Source organism: Branchiostoma belcheri, unplaced genomic scaffold (assembly GCF_001625305.1).
Source record: "Branchiostoma belcheri isolate BF01 breed outbred unplaced genomic scaffold, Haploidv18h27 scaffold62, whole genome shotgun sequence".
Taxonomy (NCBI): domain Eukaryota; kingdom Metazoa; phylum Chordata; class Leptocardii; order Amphioxiformes; family Branchiostomatidae; genus Branchiostoma; species Branchiostoma belcheri.
The window spans coordinates 1,370,269-1,388,079 of NW_017804265.1; the positions used below are offsets into that span (position 1 = coordinate 1,370,269).

Below are 17,811 nucleotides of genomic sequence, written 5' to 3' on the forward strand. Positions count from 1 at the left end.
TTAATCATGATGCTTGTCAATATCTTCATATTGGTTATCCTCACCACTGGTCATTACAGTAGCTGTGGTGTTTGTGTCGGATTCAGTGATGGCCTCTGAGGCTGACCCTGCCCTGCCTGATCATGACCACTGGTAGAGTTTGGGTCATTTTGTGGTGTTTCCACACAAGGCTTTGAGGCAGCTAGCACTTCGTTTGATAAATTTCCAGCTTTAAGAGATTGAAACTTAGCCTGAGACTTGCCCTGCCCTGTCTTATCATTAAAGTTGTCTATATCTTCATACTGGTTATCGTCAACACTGGTCAATACAGTAGCTGTTGTGTTTGTGTTGGATTCAGTGATGGTCTGAGACTGACCCTGTTCTGTCTGATCATGATGGTTGTCAATATCTTCATACTGGTTATCCTCACCACTGGCCATAACAGTATCTATAGTGTTTGTGTTGGATTCAGTGATGGCCTGAGACTGACCCTGTCCTGTCTGATCATGACTACTGGTAGAGTTTGGGTCATTTTCTGGTGTTTCCCCACCAGGATTTGAGGCAGCTAGCACTTTGTTTGATACATTTCCAGCTTTAAGAGATTGAATCTTAGCCTGAGACTGGCCCTGCCCTGTCTTATCATTAAGGTTGTCTATATCTTCATACTGGTTATCGTCAATATTGGTCATTACAGTAGCTGTTGTGTTTGTGGTGGATTCAGTGATGGTCTGAGACTAGAGCTGTGTACCTAAACAAATTTTAGGTACAGGTACAGGTACACAGGTTTAGGTACAGGTCTGGACCTGAACCTGTACCTGAACAATTCGACCAATTTATATGGTCTTCTGAACTCCTTCAATAACAAAAAAACATAAATAAACTTGATAGTTAAGGTTTATTCTTTGTTTATGGCGAATGCTCAGATAAAATATAGGCAAAACTAAGTGTTTTGTTTTCATGAACATGCTGTCCTTACACAGGGACCCATTGTTAACCACCTTTACACACATTTGAGGTCACAAATAGGCATAAAATTGGTGTGAAATTGTTTAGGTACAGTACCGGTACTGAGGGAGTAGGTATTTTGGACCTGTACCTAATCAATTTTTCCGGTACAGTATCGGTACTGCGTACCGGTACACAGCTCTATCTGAGACTGACCCTGTTCTGTCTGATCATGATGCTTGTCAATATCTTCATAATGGTTATCCTCACCACTGGTCATTACAGTAGCTGTGGTAGTTGTGTTGGATTCAGTGATGGTCTGAGACTGACCCTGCCCTGTCTGATCATTACTACTGGTAGAGTTTGAGTCATTTTGTGGTGTTTCCACACAAGGCTTTGAGGCAGCTAGCACTTTGTTTGATAGATTTCCAGCTTTAAGAGATTGAAACTTAGCCTGAGACTGGCCCTGCCCTGTCTTATCATTAAGGTTGTCTATATCTTCATACTGGTTATCGTCAACACTGGTCATTACAGTAGCTGTGGTGTTTGTGTTGGATTCAGTGATGGCCTGAGACTGACCCTGCCCTGTCTGATCATTACTACTGGTAGAGTTTGAGTCATTTTCTGGTGTTTCCCCACCAGGATTTGAGGCAGCTAGCACTTTCTTTGATAGATTTCCAGCTTTAAGAGATTGAAACTTAGCCTGAGACTGACCCTGCCCTGTCTTATCATTAAAGTTGTCTATATCCTCATACTGGTTATCGTCAACACTAGTCATTACAGTAGCTGTGTTTTTTGTGGTGGATTCAGTGATGGCCTGAGACTGACCCTGCCCTGTCTGATCATTATGGTTGTCTATATCTTCATACTGGTTATCCTCACCACTGGTCATTACAGTAGCTGTGGTGTTGATGTTTGTACCAATAACATTGCTGGGCTTTTGTCCTGAATGAGGATACCAGATGATCTTCCTCTTGTACCAAACTGTTAGAATGATGGTAACAATCAGGACAATACCAGCTACTGGACCAACAACTGAGCCAATGAGAGCAGGTAGGGGAAAACTGGGCTTAGATTCTTGTTTAAAAGTGATAGGAAGAGGTGAAGTTATTGTTGTATTGCCTGCAGAATGTGCTGTTGAGACAGCATTACCTTTGAAGTACCAGTGATAGCGAGTGCCTTCATAACAGGTGTTGTCAACCGAAGATGTTGGCACTACAGATTTAAATGAGGTTTGGATATCAACAGTAGTTAGTGTTGATATTGTTGGCTCTTCACATATATCTTCAGGGTTGACATTTATAAGCTTTTGTCCCTGGAACTTGGCGGGATGGGCACAGATAATCTGGTCTTTAAATGAAGGAAATTGAGTAATATTTAGCCTGAAGGGAGCCATCCTACAGTCACACTGCCAGGGGTTATCGCTAAACTCTATAAAAATGTTAAGAACAGATTTAAACAAGGCAACAGCTGAAGGGGGAATTGAAGACAAGTTGTTTGACTGAAGTTCTAAATATTGGAGTTTGGGTAGATTTAAAAGTGCACCAGATTGAATCATTGTTATCTGATTGAAAGACAGGTAAAACTGCTGTAGCCGGGTCAGATTTACGAATGTGCCATGCTGAATCATTGCTATTTTGTTGTTGGACAGAAACAACGATTTTAGCTGGTGTAGATTCACAAATGTACCTGGCTGAATCATTGTTATCTGGTTGTAGGTCACAACTAACTCCTGTAGCTTTGACATATTTGCAAACAAACCTGCTCGAATCTCTGTTAATTGGTTGTAGTGCAGGGCCAACGTTTGTAGCTGATGTAGATTTGCAAATGCACCACGCTGAATTACAGTAATCTTGTTGTAGGCCAGGTACAATGTCTGTAGACGGGGTACACTTGCAAATGTAACAGCCTTAATACTTGTTAACTTGTTGCGGGAAAGGCTCAACTTTGTCAGATGGGGTAGACTGGGGAAACAATCAACAACGCTAATGCAGTTTTGGTCAAACTCCAACTTGGTCAAATTCTCATACTTTAACAACTCAGACTGATTTACAGCTGTAATAAAATTACGTTCTAACTCTAAGGTAGTGATAGATGTAGGGAGGTTCTGTGGGATGCTGGTGAGACCCTGTTTGGGGCATTTGCAGGCTGATGACGGTGCACATCTGCAGGCTTCAGGCATGTTGGGCTCCTTCAGGATGATAAGGAAAATCAGCACACATCGCAGCTTTCTTCCCATGGTGTCTTGTCACTAATAAACAGAACAAGAGATTCATCTGTAAAGCCATACCAACTTTATGTCTAGAAGGATCTCAAATTTGAAATACTGTTCAACTAAAAAATCAACATGAAAACAGGGACAGGGGTAAGTCTTGGATTACGGAGGAGATATACAAATGTATAATGCAGACAGACTCAAATGGTCCTTTCAGCACTCGCATTGCTTTTTATTCAACCCCTTGCTAAATTTTGATTGAACCAGTATTTTGAAATGCAAGAGAATCAAAGAATTAATTTGGTCTCTGGCCTACGAATCATTTGGAACAGTTCCATATGACCCGTTTGTTTAATTATTTTTAAGGCAGGAAGTGCTTTTTACCTGCTACAATACATGTTGTTAACTGCTGTGCTTAGGTTGTTCCTTTAGTGTCATTCAATGTAGCAAACATTAAAGTAGCAAACATAAAATTTAAAGCAGTCTGTATAATATGGTGGTGTTGATTGTCTGAAGCCACAGTTTGAATATTCAATATAAATATCAAGGATTTTTGCTCAATTTTTGTGCCTTTGCACCTTCAAGATAAAAAAAATTAGCAGAAAGATAATATAAAATATTGCACTTCAAAGATTTCATCTTTTTCAAGTTAATCAATTTTGAAGATCAACAGTCATTATAGGACTGTGTTTCTCTAAATAATGCACTTGTACAAAAACTTTTCATACATCTAGACAAAGAAATGTGACAGTTACTACAGTAACTGGTAATCCGTTGTTTCATTAGCTTGTGAGATGGAGGGAAAAACTAAACAGGCCTAAAAACATTTTTACATTTTTAACTGACTGGCCTGACAAGGAGACAATGGACAATCTGAATTTTCTGGTTCTGGCAGAATTGGTCACACCCACTCACCCACAATCATACAACAAATACAACTATCAGGATGCAGCACCCCTGTTCCCCTTTTCAGAGCCCCATCTCAAAGCACACTTTGGGGTGGACTATTGTTGTCAACCCTAATTTTACAGCTCAGAAAAGACGACAATCTTGTCCAACCCGCATCTGTTACAGAATTAGCCAATGAAACTGTCTAGTACATAACAAGTTACCTTCAAGTTTTATTATCCCCTGGCAGAAGCAGACATTGACTCTTTTTACACAACCAAGTCTTTTATTCAGCCAACGTTTCGGTGACCGTCTGTCACCTTCCTCATGGTAATTCTGACTGGTTCTGATTATTCCGAGGAAGGTGACAGACGGTCACCGAAACGTTGGCTGAATAAAAGACTTGGTTGTGTAAAAAGAGTCTCTTTACTCAGTGTCTTACCAACCTGATGAAACTATTCACGGAAGAGAAGCAGACACTTCAAGTCAGTCAGCAATGTGCACTTTGTGGCAAGAACTCTGGTGTACCGGTGCTGTTCTGCTGCGCTGCTCTTGTAGAGTGTGTCCTTAGGAAGCTGATCTGAAATGCCGTGTGACAAACAACCCAAGGTTTGTCTTCGTGGCTACGTGGTGGGGCTGATTGTCTGAAACCGGCTATTAACATGTATAATCATTATGAAAATTATAATTATTTATGTAAAATATTCCATGCAGTTTTGTAGTATTTTGAAATGTTCTACCTCGAGGCCAAACTTTCATTGATGTTCCGCTAAATTTCATGCAGAACTTCTTGGATTTTCTTGTTCACTGGAGGAGCCTTCAACATGAAGGATTTTATAGGGGTAAAAAAAATGGTAACCTGAGTTACCTACTATTTTGGACAGGTAAGTATACAATGCCTGATGTTCAGGTAAGGATGCTATGAATGTGTAAAAAGTTGTTTGTTGTTCTGACTTAAATATTCGAGTTTAGTTTCAGATGCTGCATAGAAATTGTACTCCCTCTTGATTATGACATGTTTGTACTCAGGTATTTTGCAATGAGGTGCAACTTGTCATGGATAGTTTTGATGTGCTACATGTATCTTATTACTCGTATGTGTATGCAATGATTTCAGCTGTTGCTATCATGACAATGTTTTGTGTAACTTTTGACTGAATGTTACTGCTGCAATAACTGGCTGTGCTCGTTTTATTTACATGCTGCCTCACCAATAGATTTGTCCCAACCGAAGCATGTTTTGAACTTTAACAAATTGAATTGACACTGTATCTTGCATGTTCTGTAAGTACAGATAGTGACTGTAAATTTTCTGAATGATTTTTTCTTTTACTCCCTAGGTTATCCCAAGTGAAAGCTGATGATGTTGTTCCTGTGTGTGCAGTGGGACCTGTCAGCTATCCTGTGTACCTGTCCGTAGGACCTACCAGCTGTCTACCAGACAAGAGAACATTGGACTTTAAAGTGTAAGTCAGCTTTTGCTTCATGAACTTGTTTACAAATGGGGGTCTGCACGACACAACGCGTATTGTTGGAATAACTAGCCATTTATATCGTGTACAATTTGAAGACAGGCTGCCCTGATTTACTGTTTAACGTATTGCATTATGCGTAGAGCAATCAATTTCGTAGGAACGAAGGTAGCAATACGTGGCTGCTGCGTTCTGCATTTAAACGCAAATCATGATGGGGACCTCTCATACAGACCCCTAGAAATGACATGAAACATGTTAGGGTACAAGGGCATATCTACAATCCTTTTGGTTCAAAATACCATTGGCCCTGCCAGCTTTTTGTTGTCATTTCTGAATGCACATAGATAGTAAAAACTAAAAGATACTGTAGATACGCTGTTAAGTGAGAGTTTTAAAACAGCTGAAACCATTAAATGTACCGAAAGAACTTTCGAGGGAATAATGGGGTATCGTTTTGTTCTGCTGCTTTGATTCGAAGGCCAATAGCTGTTTCAATACACTGACTTGTTTCTCTGTCTTCAAGATGACATTGTGGATGATCCGGAGACCGGACTGTAGCAGGAGGAAGGACCAGACTTTTTGTCAGCAGATCTCAACCTGTGTAAAAGAAGATGGGGAGGTGTGAGTATGTTTTCTTTATTAACACGAGACAACACTCCATATGCACACACTTGCACTCGCATTTCTCTTTTTTTCGTGAGGAGCCATTTAACGTTACTCGTAGCCAGCGACTTCAATTTCATGTCAAGCAACACTGAAAAATTCTTCATATTGTGCCAAATTGTCCCAAAGTTCTCACATTGGACCTTTACACTCAATTCTTCCGCCAAAAATCTTAGTACCATAGCTGGCCACATTAATTCCACGCTGTTATCCTTTTCGTATCGTATGAACGCCAAATTGCCTCGAAAATTGTGCTTTTGCACCTTCACACTTAAATTCTCCTGCCAAAAAACTTTGTATTTTAGCCGGCTGCATTAATTCCACGTTGTTTTTCGTATCATATGAACACCAAATTGCCCCCAAAATTGTCAATTTTCCTGCAAAGAAAACTTTGTATCTCGGAAGGCCACACTTATTCCTTGTAAGTCATTTTCCCGCCAAAAAAAAAACTAATTGGCACCCTCACCTGGTTAATTAATTGGATTAAAGTTTTCCCGCCAAAAACTTAGTATATGGAGCACTCTAACCTTGAACTTGTGCCCCCCTCCCCACACTTACCTTCTGCCACCACTCACACAGCATGTTAGTTACACTCTTCCAACACTTGTGACTTCTTTGGACATGTAACTTCTCCGGACATGTATACTACCCTCTGGTACCCAAACACTTGGTTGATCGAGCACAGTCTTTCCGCCACTTAGACTTTAGAATAGTTTCTTGCTCTTCTGGTCAGTCAATTGCACTGGTATACTGATGTGTCGAAGCATCAATGTCTCCGGAAAGACATCCCACGGGGAGTACACTTAGTGCATTGACTGACCAGGAGAGCGAGAAACCATTCTAAAGTCTAAGTGGCGGAAAGACTGTGCTCGATCAACCAAGTGTTTGGGTACCAGAGGGTAGTGACTACATGTCCGGAGAAGTTACATGTCCAAAGAAGTCGCAAGTGTTGGAAGAGTGTAACTAACATGCTGTGTGAGTGGTGGCAGAAGGTAAGTGTGGGGAGGGGGGCACAAGTTCAAGGTTAGAGTGCTCCATATACTAAGTTTTTTGGCGGGAAAACTTTAATCCAATTAATTAACCAGGTGAGGGTGCCAATTAGTTTTTTTTTTTGGCGGGAAAATGGACTTACAAGGAATTAGTTTAGCTAGGCAAGATACTAACTTTTTTAGCAAGCGAATTTAAGCGTAAAGGTCCAAAGCAACAATCTTCGGGCAATTTGTCATTTCCAATGTGGTGAAATAAAGTCTTTTGAGTGAAGAGGGATGTTGTGAGTAAAGGGGTGAAGCATTTAAAGGACAAATAAATTAATTTCAGTTCTGGTGACTTTTAATGCAAAATCTTGTCAGCAAAAGCTGATTCATTGGAATCTACCAGTCCGACACACATTGGTGTGATATTTGACCCAAATCCATGTTCACGTTTGGTGCCCGGAGGCACCAGAAGAACAATAATCATAAGTCTTCTGGTGCCACCACCATCAAACGTGAACATGGATTTGGGTCAAATATCACACCAATGTGTGCGGGACTGGTAGAAACCAATGAATCACCTTTTGCAGATAAGAATCTTGGGTTAAAAGGCACCAAGACCAAAATTAGTTGTAGTGTTTACGAAAAAGGGTGACGTGAAGAGGGATGTTGTGAGTAAAGGTCCAGAGCATTTAAAGGGCATGAAAGTTAAGTGATTAGTTGTAAAAGAGAAATTAACACGGTGGTCAGTGTTACTTGGAAATCAGTTAATTGGGGCAATTTTCGGCTGATGGAAAAACTTTTAAAAACAAAATGGCATGCACGCAAAAATCTGGTCAAAATGAAATTAGCAACTTAAGAACAGTCATTTTGAGCCACCAACGAGCTACGTGGGATGTTTTTTGGTTGTTGATAGGTTGGTTGGTAGGGTGAGGAGCAATTTTGATGACAGCAGTAGCTTTGTTAGATGTCCGCAATGAATTTACAGAGAACATGTACTGTTGAAAATGGTCTTCCTGTGAAAAGTTGGACTTTTTCTGTTGGGAGGTAACCAGACAAAAAATGTGCCTGATGGTGCAGGCTTACAAAATAACCCAAATGGCAAAACGGATCACGCTTTCAAGTTCTAAAAAAAAGGTGGGGCCGAAATTTGACCTAGACCACCGTGGAAGTTTGACAGTGAAGATAGAAGTGTTGAAAGTGTGCAATTCATAGCAGAGTTGGAAGGTAAGGATAGAAATGTAGGCAAGTGTGTGTATTTGGTTGTGTTGTTACACAAATAAACTATACTCACAACTTGTATCCCAGCCTGTGTCTTCTCTCACTGCTTTACTGGTAAGTCTGGTCCTTCCTTCCTTCAGTATGTAGAGAATCCACTATGAGTCATGTAGACTGGTTGAGAGAGAAAAGAAAAGTCAGTATATTGGGACAGATTGTTCACGCCTTCACCTTTGAATTAGTAAGAACTAAGTTATTATACTGTGTACAACGAAGTCCCATACAGTATACAAATGATAGTGATAAAGCCTGTATGGGGGGTCCCGACAACGCTCTACGCTAAATTTTGAGAGTGGGTACGTACTAGTATTACACTGAATTCAGGAAACCTCTCGACTACGCTTTACGTTAAATTCCAAGCGGCTACAACGCATTGCGTAGAGTTAAAACTGCAATTACGCTCTACGTTGAATTAGAGCGGTCCATCTACACTCGACATAGAACAGCCAAGTACGCTCTACGGAAAAGGGCATGTATGGCCGTATAAAATAGCACAATTGTACTATCCCTTGCTTAAATTGATGTCAGGCTGACACACCTGAAAATATGCAGTCAAGTGAAACTGAATGACCAAGATACTGATGAAATGGTAAATTCAACTGTCCTCTGCTTGAATAGATATGCAAAGTATTAGGCTACACAAAGGTGTTTTAGACATGCTACCTTTGCCCAAGGGTTCTTCACACATAACAGAAAAATATTACTTCTAAAGGCATCTCACCTGCACAAAGTCTTCAATTCACTGTCTTTACATCAGCCAGTTTGATGAGCGCTCATGTGGTCTGGTCTGGACAGAAGTCGCCCGTCATCACAGGTTTCTTCCAGTGAAGACAGCTGGCCATCAAGACGCACCTAAACAACATGAAAAAATTATCAATGATTACCAGAATAGATAATAATAAAATACCACAATTGAACTATCCCTATACTTGAACACAGATGCAGAGAGCCTCTAGAAAGGCTTCAGACATGAGGCACTGGAGCTAGGTGATACTGGTGCTACATGTAGTGTACAGTAAACCAGTTGTGTTAGCATAGAAGAAGATGACAGATGGTCATCAAAACTTCGACTCTTGTTGGAATTAAGAACCTTGCTATACAATCATTCACCTGCCTGATGAAATTGTTCACATATGTAAGGCTGACTGCTGTGGTTACTGGTTGCTTTATGAAGTGTTATTAAAAGTGAGTGAGTGTAAGACATAAGTTGCAGAGTGATAAGATTCACATGAATCTAGTAAAGCATTGTCTCACCTGTGGACGCTGCTATCTTGGTCTTGGGTCTTCAAAGCAGCTAGTCTGGTCTGGTCCAAACTGGCCAAGTCAGGTTCAAACAGGTCACTATTGGATCAGTCAGCAGCCACCTAACTAACATACAACACAAGTTACACACTTGTCTCAAATGATGACAAGTAAATGGTGGATAACATCATATGCAGAACTTGAATTTTTCTCACCTAACATTCTTCTTGGGTCTTCCATTCCCCCAGTCTGGTCTGGTTCAATCCAATGTCGTCAGGTTCAGACAGCAGTCATCACTACTGCATCAGTCAGCAGCCACCTAACTATACAGACAATAGAAGTTACACACTTGTCTCAAATGACACCATGTAAATGGTGGATAAAATAAATCTGGTCTGGTCCGTCCCATCTAGCGAAGTCGGGTTCAGACAGGTTACTACTGGATCAGTCAGCAGCCACCTAACTAACAGAAAATAAAGGTTACACACTCGTCTTAAATGATGCCTAGTAAATGATAAAATCATATGCAGAATTTGTATTTTTCTCACCTAACATTCTTATTGGGTCTTCCATTCACCCAGTCCGGTCTGGTTCACTTCAATCCAGTGCCATCCAGTTCAGACAGCAGTCTTCACTACTGCATCAGTCAGCAGCCACCTAACTATACAGACAAAAGAAGTTACACACGTCTTGTCTCAAATAATACCATGTAAATGGTGGATAAAATGCAGAATTAACTTTTTTTTCTCACCTAACATAGCATTCTTCTTGGATCTTCCATTCACCCAGTCTGGTCTGGTTCAATCCAGTGCCATCCAGTTCAGACAGCAGTCCTCACTACTGCATCAGTCAGCAGTCACCTAACTATACAGACAAAAGAAGTTACACACTTGTCTCAAATAATACCATGTAAATGGTGGATAAAATGCAGAATTTAGAGTTTTCTCACCTAATATTCTTCTTGGGTCTTCCATTCCCCCAGTCTGGTCTGGTTCAATCCAGTCATCCAGTTCAGACAGCAGTCCTCACTACTGCATCAGTCAGCAGTCACCTAGCTATACAGACACAAGAAGTTACACACTTGTCTCAAATGACCCCATGTGCTAAATGTTGGATAAAATGCAGAATTAAGAGTTCTCTCACCTTACAAATTTTCTCTTGGGTCTTCAAATCAGCTGGTCTGGTCTGGTTCAATCCAACATTGTCAGGTTCAGACAGGAGTTATCACTACTGGATCAGTCAGCAGCCACCTAACTATACAGACAATAAAAGTTACACACTTGCCTCAAATGACGCCATGTAAATGGTGGATAAAATGCAGAATTAAGAGTTTTCTCACCTGATATTGTTCTTGCGTCTTAAGATAAACTGGTCTAGTCTGGTTCAATCCAATGTGGCCAGGTTCAGTCACCAGCCACCTAACTATAAACACATAACAAGTTACACACTTGTCTCAGATATACCAAGGACTTAGTAATACATAGGTAAAATGCAGAAGTCATAATTTTCTCGCGTGATATTCCTCTTGGGTCTTCAATTCACCTGGTCTGGTCTAATCCAGTGTTGCCAAGTTTACACACAAGTCATCACTACTCTATTAGCAATTACCTAATTATGATGCAGACAAAAATAATTATAGTTACACACAGTAAATATATAACACCAAGTAGCTGGTTGGAAAAACAGAAGTCTAAAATAAAACATTAAAAAACTCGTCACGAATTTTGACGTGAAAAACAAGCTGTTGATAAATGAGTTTCAATGTCAAAACGTTTTTTTGATATGCAAATGATCCCAGATCTCAGCGCGCCAGTTTTGGCGGGAAAATATTGAAGGTGTGGTAAAAAAACTAAAATACAAATTACAAAACAAAACTAAACTACTAAATTACAAAACTGTGGAAAAAAAGGACTTCAACGACATTCAAATGACCAAATATTCAACGAAACAGTTCTACCTCCATGAAATACGAGAAACTGAGTAGTAGAAACCGCCCCCCCCCCCAAAAAAAACTACAAAAAAGAGTACATATTATTCTAAACGTTACACCACTTAATACGTAATATAACATAGCTAGCTGATGGAACATAACTTGTTGCCATGTTAACAGCTGGAAATAAATTCGGAGAGATAGTCGTCTTACCTTTCAGCAAAGTAAAATCATGGTCCTGATTTCCTGACCATGCGGTCCCGCCATTTTGAAATCCTCTTCCCCAAAATTCGCCAGGTCAGAAATTACGCATTTTCTCCCTCAAAACATCCAAAAGAACGGCACAAAACCAACACAGAAACATCCAGACTATTTACTACGTGTATATGGACGTTTCAAGATACATAAAGCACCAGAAACAAATAAAAATTCCACCAAGAAAGTTCCCCAAACGACAACCACTCCCTGCTACAACACCACAGCTGCAGCATTTGGACTGTACCAAACGCGACTTCTCTTCAGGGGGCACAAAGGCCTTACTTAATTAATTATTTCAATACTAGTTACTATTCGAGCTGTCCAAGGACATTTTACATGTACATCAATATATACACTGGTCTCAAATGTCCCAACTTTCGTTGCATTATAGATTCACCAGGAATGATGAATGTTTGGTTGGGCATCAAAGAGAAGAGGGGAAACCATCATCAAGAATAGTGATGGTACGGTCCTACCTCCTTGGCCAGGTGAAACATGAATAAATCTATAATCTCCAAGCAGATGCTATGGTATCAAGGCCAGAGGAGTGTCCATTAATGAAGTTATTAATCTCCAAGCAGATGCTACAGCAGCAAGACGGTATCCATTGGCCAGAGGAGTGTCTGTTACTACTGGCATTTATAACCATCAGCAGCTGATGGACCCTCCTCTGATATTGTATTGCCATCGTAGCATCTGCTTTGAACATTATACATTTATGTGTGGCTTGAACACTTGCTCTAATATACATGCTGCAATTATATATGCTGGTCGTTCTGACATGCTTTCACATGTTAACTAGAAAAGGATATATCTTTTTTATATAAAGATTATGTACTATCCTGTTGCATATTGTGATATACCGTATACAAAAGTACAGCTTATATGTTATAGAGGCATTCAGAAAGGACCCAAATATGTATGCACAAAACTTCATTTTTCAACGTCTTAATGGAGCCTTTTTTTTTTTTGCACAATTCTATTCCTGAAATTTCATTTTTTTAACTCTGTAATTTAATGGAAGAATTTTTTTCACAGTTTTATTATAAATTTGGTAATAAAAAAAACTACTGTAGCTATTGCCATACCTAAACTGTTCTGTTTCCTCAAATAATCTCTCAAAACAAGTGTACATCAAACAACTTTATTGAAGAAAATGTAACAGAACAACATAACCAACAATACTACCTCTAAGTATACCCAATAGTATGTACATATTCGGACCAGTCAAATGCAAGACTCTAAGAACAGGTTATAGTATCCCAGTTGGGTTCTAATGATGTAACTTATCAGTGTACATAATTCAGGGTAATGCGAGTACAAGTAGTCACTGTTGTCCCCTGTGCAAGTAAGTTTAAGTTTGCAATTTTAACTAAAAGAAAAAACATTCTATCATATCTGTACCTAAACTTGAAGCCTATAAGTTATATAACATATATACTGATAACAATATAAGATCCAACAGTTCTATTCTGTTTTTTTTTAACTTAAAAAGGTAAGTAACAAAACTATATGTTAACATGAACAAAGTTAAATATAAACCAAATGTAATAGGTAATGGGTTAATAATCTTAGTAAGAACCTGAAAACTTGAATGTAGGAAATACACTAGTAGCCAACTCGCCAACTGCGACTTAAACTACTACTTACTATGCAAGACAATTGCCACAAAAATTAACACCTACAAAATTGATATAAGAATACACATGAAGAGATAATTAATAAGCAAGTACCTAAACAAAATGTTTTTCAAGATCTAGAAATTTACAAAGTTTGTATGCAATACCAAACCAGCATCTGTCCTGTAGTTTTACACATGCCATCTTTCTTGGATACTTGTGCCATGTGCTTTCTAAGACTTCCTTGTTTATCAAACTGCCAGTGTGAGCTCGCAAGTGATACTCCATGCAAACCAGCTGACTGAGCTACAATCCTCAAACTTGCTTCTAGGGTTTCTTCCTTGTGTGAGTCCGCATGTGTCTCTTCAGATTACCCAGGTGACTGAACTGCCTACTGCACTCCTCACACCTGTAGGGTTTCTCCCCAGTGTGAGTACGCATGTGTCTCTTCAGAGCATCCAGCTGACTGAACTGCCTGCCACACTCCTCACACTGGTAGGATTTCTCTCCAGTGTGAGTCCACATATGTCTCTTCAGATTACCCAGCTCAGTAAACTGCCTGCTGCACTCCTCACAACTGTAGGGCTTCTCCCCAGTGTGAGTCCTCATGTGAGTCTTCAGATTACCCAGCTGACTGAACTGCTTGCTGCACTCCTCACACCTGTAGGGTTTCTCTGAGTCTCCTTTACTAGATGGCACAAAAAAACTCTCTGCCTTGCTCCTGACTTCCTCCAAACTCTGCACTGTGTTTGTTGTTGCCATTTTCGTATATCTGGTGCAAATTCTGTACAGACAAGATGAACAATCATTAAAGCAACACACTCCAGAATTATAGTTATATGACTTTCTTTTTACTTATTGGTCGCCACCTAACACGGCCATTAGGCCACTTCAAGGTGAATGGTGCTACCACCTGAATGGTATGACCACTCACCTGGGTTACGGGTTACCGAGTAGAACTGAAACAGCAACTCTTCTCCCTGAGTCAGAAACATCATGATTGAGACCAGCCCAACTTCACACAAGTAGTGAGGACTAACTGACCCACTAGGAGAAGCAGGGGTTACGAGGCTGCTCGGAAAAATTGCCTACCCCATTTTTACACCATAATGGTTTGTTCCACTTCCACTCACGTGGGTTCTTTTACGTGCTTGAGGTGTGTCTCTCCTCAAACACGGGACCTCCATTTAACCCTAACCGAAGCTAGGTACTTATTTTCACCATTATTATATTCTAAATGATAAAGCACACTGACAAATAGTGGACCCTCCCTAAGTCCCAATGTACAAATTATTTACAAATGGAGAGATCATCTAGTGAACCGCCTGAAAAATTGCTGTCAGGCTATGAATTAATAATGAACACCAGATGGCGGGAAGGGGCCGGCTAAGGGGTTTACAGTATACCTTACATATGTCAACTGCTTTATATTTTACACCAATAAATTGTAAACTTTCACTCTGCAATTCAAATACAGGTTTAAATTTTCACTTGTCTTTGAACAAAACCTCGAAATTTCAAAAGATTTTATAAACCCCTCACGTGCCGCATTATTTCTTCTACCCTCCTCCACGGTGGCAAGGCAGTGAGGCAATCATATTTTGCCCTGATAATAATATTATTTGCCACTATCACTATCAGAGAGCTCGAGAGCCGCGGAAAACAAAACGGCAAAATATATTAAAAACTGAAATAATTTAACCCCTCCAAACTATGGTCTAGAATAGAATTCTAGAAGTTTGACTTCACCGATAGCCGGTTCAAACTACAATGTAACGTTATAATTTTAGTTCCAACCAAAGACGTCCTTTGTTCAAACGCGGCAGCGTCAAAAATCATATCACATCAAATCTACGAGGATATTTCTGATATCGAAATACAACAATCGTCTTACTACCTGAACAGATTTGAAGCCTGTTACGCAAGAAACTGCAGTTGACTCTCCCAAAACTGTGAAATTATTATGTTGTGATCTTTGAGAGGCTGACAAAGGCCAACGCTAACCACACCGTTTGCTTCGCTCTACAAACAGGAAGTTGAAGTTCAGTACCCCGGAAGTATTCTATGATCTTCTTGTCTCTATGTGACCTTTGAACTTTAGATGGGGTCAACGTCCTGGAGGGTGTTCTAGTTTGAAGTTGTCAAAGTCCAGGCTCTTAAAAAGATTTAGGCTTGTATCATAGGGAAAATCGCATGTAATTAAGACCCTAGTAGGATCATATGAACACAGATAGATTCCACTTCAAAACAACGTTAGCTCCTGGCTGTGACGTAACCCCTGGCCCTATTTGGCTAAAAATGTCGTCTGCAAAAAGGACCGAAATGAATCCAGACCTGCAGAAAGAGCGGGACGGAGCGAGCTTTAACCCGTACAGCCTGACCTGTCTGCTACATGCAGGGGAGGAGAACGTAGAGAGGAAAAGAGAGCTCGGTAAGATTTCTCATTGTCTCGTATTATAAATCTGTATCCAAAACACAAGTGTGCGTATGTGGGGAGGGGGGCGTACTAGTAACTTAGGATAAATCTATTATAATATATTTATGTCCTTATATCGTAACGTATTAAACTATAGGTGGAAGGCAGTGTTGTAGAAAAGGTAGGAGTACTTCAGTTGCAGTAGGAGAAGGTAGATGCATTTTATCTTAGATCTAGGACTATGAGATCTTGTGATCCCATATTCAATGCTATGATCAAGGAGGTTCAGAAATACACAGCTACCTGTACTAACCTACATATGTCCAGTACATGGATCAGTGCAGGTTAGGTGCAGCAAGAAGCTTCAAGTTGTCCTTGGGTGCAGGTAGACATCAGAAATATTTCGGTTACTGTTACTCTCATCTGCCGAATAAACATACCCCCCGGAATAAACGTACCCCCCCGGACAAATCTTCAAAATTAAATAAACATACCCCTGGAATAAACGTACCCCCCGGAAAATTACCAAAATTGACGGGTAACCTGTGTCTCTTGTACTAAAATGCGCCCTTACTGATATATGCACAAATCTTTAACTGTTATTTGCAATTAGGAATTTAAAGAGACAAAAAAAAAGAGCATTTAATATTTCGTATTTTGTTAAGCACCACCCATGACAATAGAACATTCAGACAAATTTATGCACGCGGTGATTGCAAAAACCGGCCCGAAAATGACAAGTTTCTTGCTACAATACGCGTTTATAAACGTCTTCACGTCGATGATTTGTCAATTTTTTTCACACGAAGTTGAAAAAAATTACTGGTTTTCAAAAAATTAATAAACATACTGTGCAAAATAAGAACGTACTGGGTGGATGTTCGGGCCAAAAAAAATAAACGTACCCGTATGTTTATTCGGTTCATACCCTATGTTACGACAGCCCTATGTTACGACAGCCCTATGTTACGACAGCCCTATGTTACGACAGCCCTATGTTACGACAGCCCTATGTTACGACAGCCCTATGTTACGACAGCCCTATGTTACGACAGCCCTATGTTACGACAGACCTATGTTACGACAGACCTATGTTACGACAGCCCTATGTTACGACAGCCCTATGTTACGACAGCCCTATGTTACGACAGCCCTATGTTTTGACGCCCCCTTTTTTCAACGCGATTATGGCTATATGTTCAGACACCAAATGATAAATTGTAAATGTATTGAGAGTAATGATCTCGAAGGAAATTTTCACGTTATATATTGTCACTGACAGTGTTTCCGCCAGACTGCAGCTGAGAGATCCTGAGAGGCCGTCCAGTTGGGAAGGGCCGGGTCACGAAAATTAATTAAGTTATGGAACACGTCGCGAAAATTAACTGAGGGGCGGTGCATTTGTTTACACTTGTTTACAAGTTGAAACTGTCCACAAGCATTCCACATTTTTTCACAAGTATTGACAAAAAAAAAACACTGCTACAAATGGCAACGTATCGTCAGGAATACTTAATTAGGACATTCTGCTGCAAAACTCCGAACATCGGCATCATTTATTTTAATTGTAACCACCAGTATAACAATACGCTACTTTTTACGGTGTTTCTACCTCTACTTAGTAACATTCCATTAAAGAAATTCATTATTAAGAATTTTTGAGGAAATGTATGTATCCATATGCCGATTTGTGGTGCCTTTCGCGTATTCAACTTTCAAGCAAGCCAGAAGTGTCAGCAAACCGCGGCGTGGACAGCGAACTGCGGCGTGGATTTTCATGCAACCCGCCCGCTACAAGACCATCAAAAACGTAACTCTCAAAAGAATTTTCAAATCCGAAATGATTTTGTTCAATCGCGAGGAAAAATATTTGTGGATACATTTTACCGGATGGAAACTTGAAAAACGGGTTTTAATGAGATTAACGTATGC

General features: G+C 40.0%; 2 protein-coding genes and 1 pseudogene across 2 annotated transcripts in view; 1 reads left to right on the top strand and 2 right to left on the bottom strand.

The window, feature by feature from the left end:
• On the bottom strand, positions 1-668 carry LOC109483042 (annotated as a pseudogene).
• A 522-nt stretch (positions 669-1,190) lies between these two features.
• LOC109483043 (immunoglobulin superfamily containing leucine-rich repeat protein-like) lies at positions 1,191-3,163 on the bottom strand. Its single transcript, XM_019786000.1, has 4 exons — positions 3,003-3,163; positions 2,470-2,864; positions 1,884-1,944; positions 1,191-1,212 (listed from the first exon to the last, which is right to left on the bottom strand). Exons 1-4 carry the CDS (start codon positions 3,161-3,163, stop codon positions 1,191-1,193), a joined length of 639 nt encoding a protein of 212 aa, XP_019641559.1.
• A 12,594-nt stretch (positions 3,164-15,757) lies between these two features.
• LOC109483068 (peroxisomal acyl-coenzyme A oxidase 1-like) overlaps positions 15,758-17,811 on the top strand; it is a 10,753-nt gene continuing 8,699 nt past the window's right edge. The window contains exon 1 of the mRNA XM_019786030.1: positions 15,758-15,894. Coding sequence (XP_019641589.1) covers positions 15,762-15,894 — 133 coding nt within the window. The 5' untranslated portion in view covers positions 15,758-15,761. The remainder of the gene's footprint in view (positions 15,895-17,811) is intronic.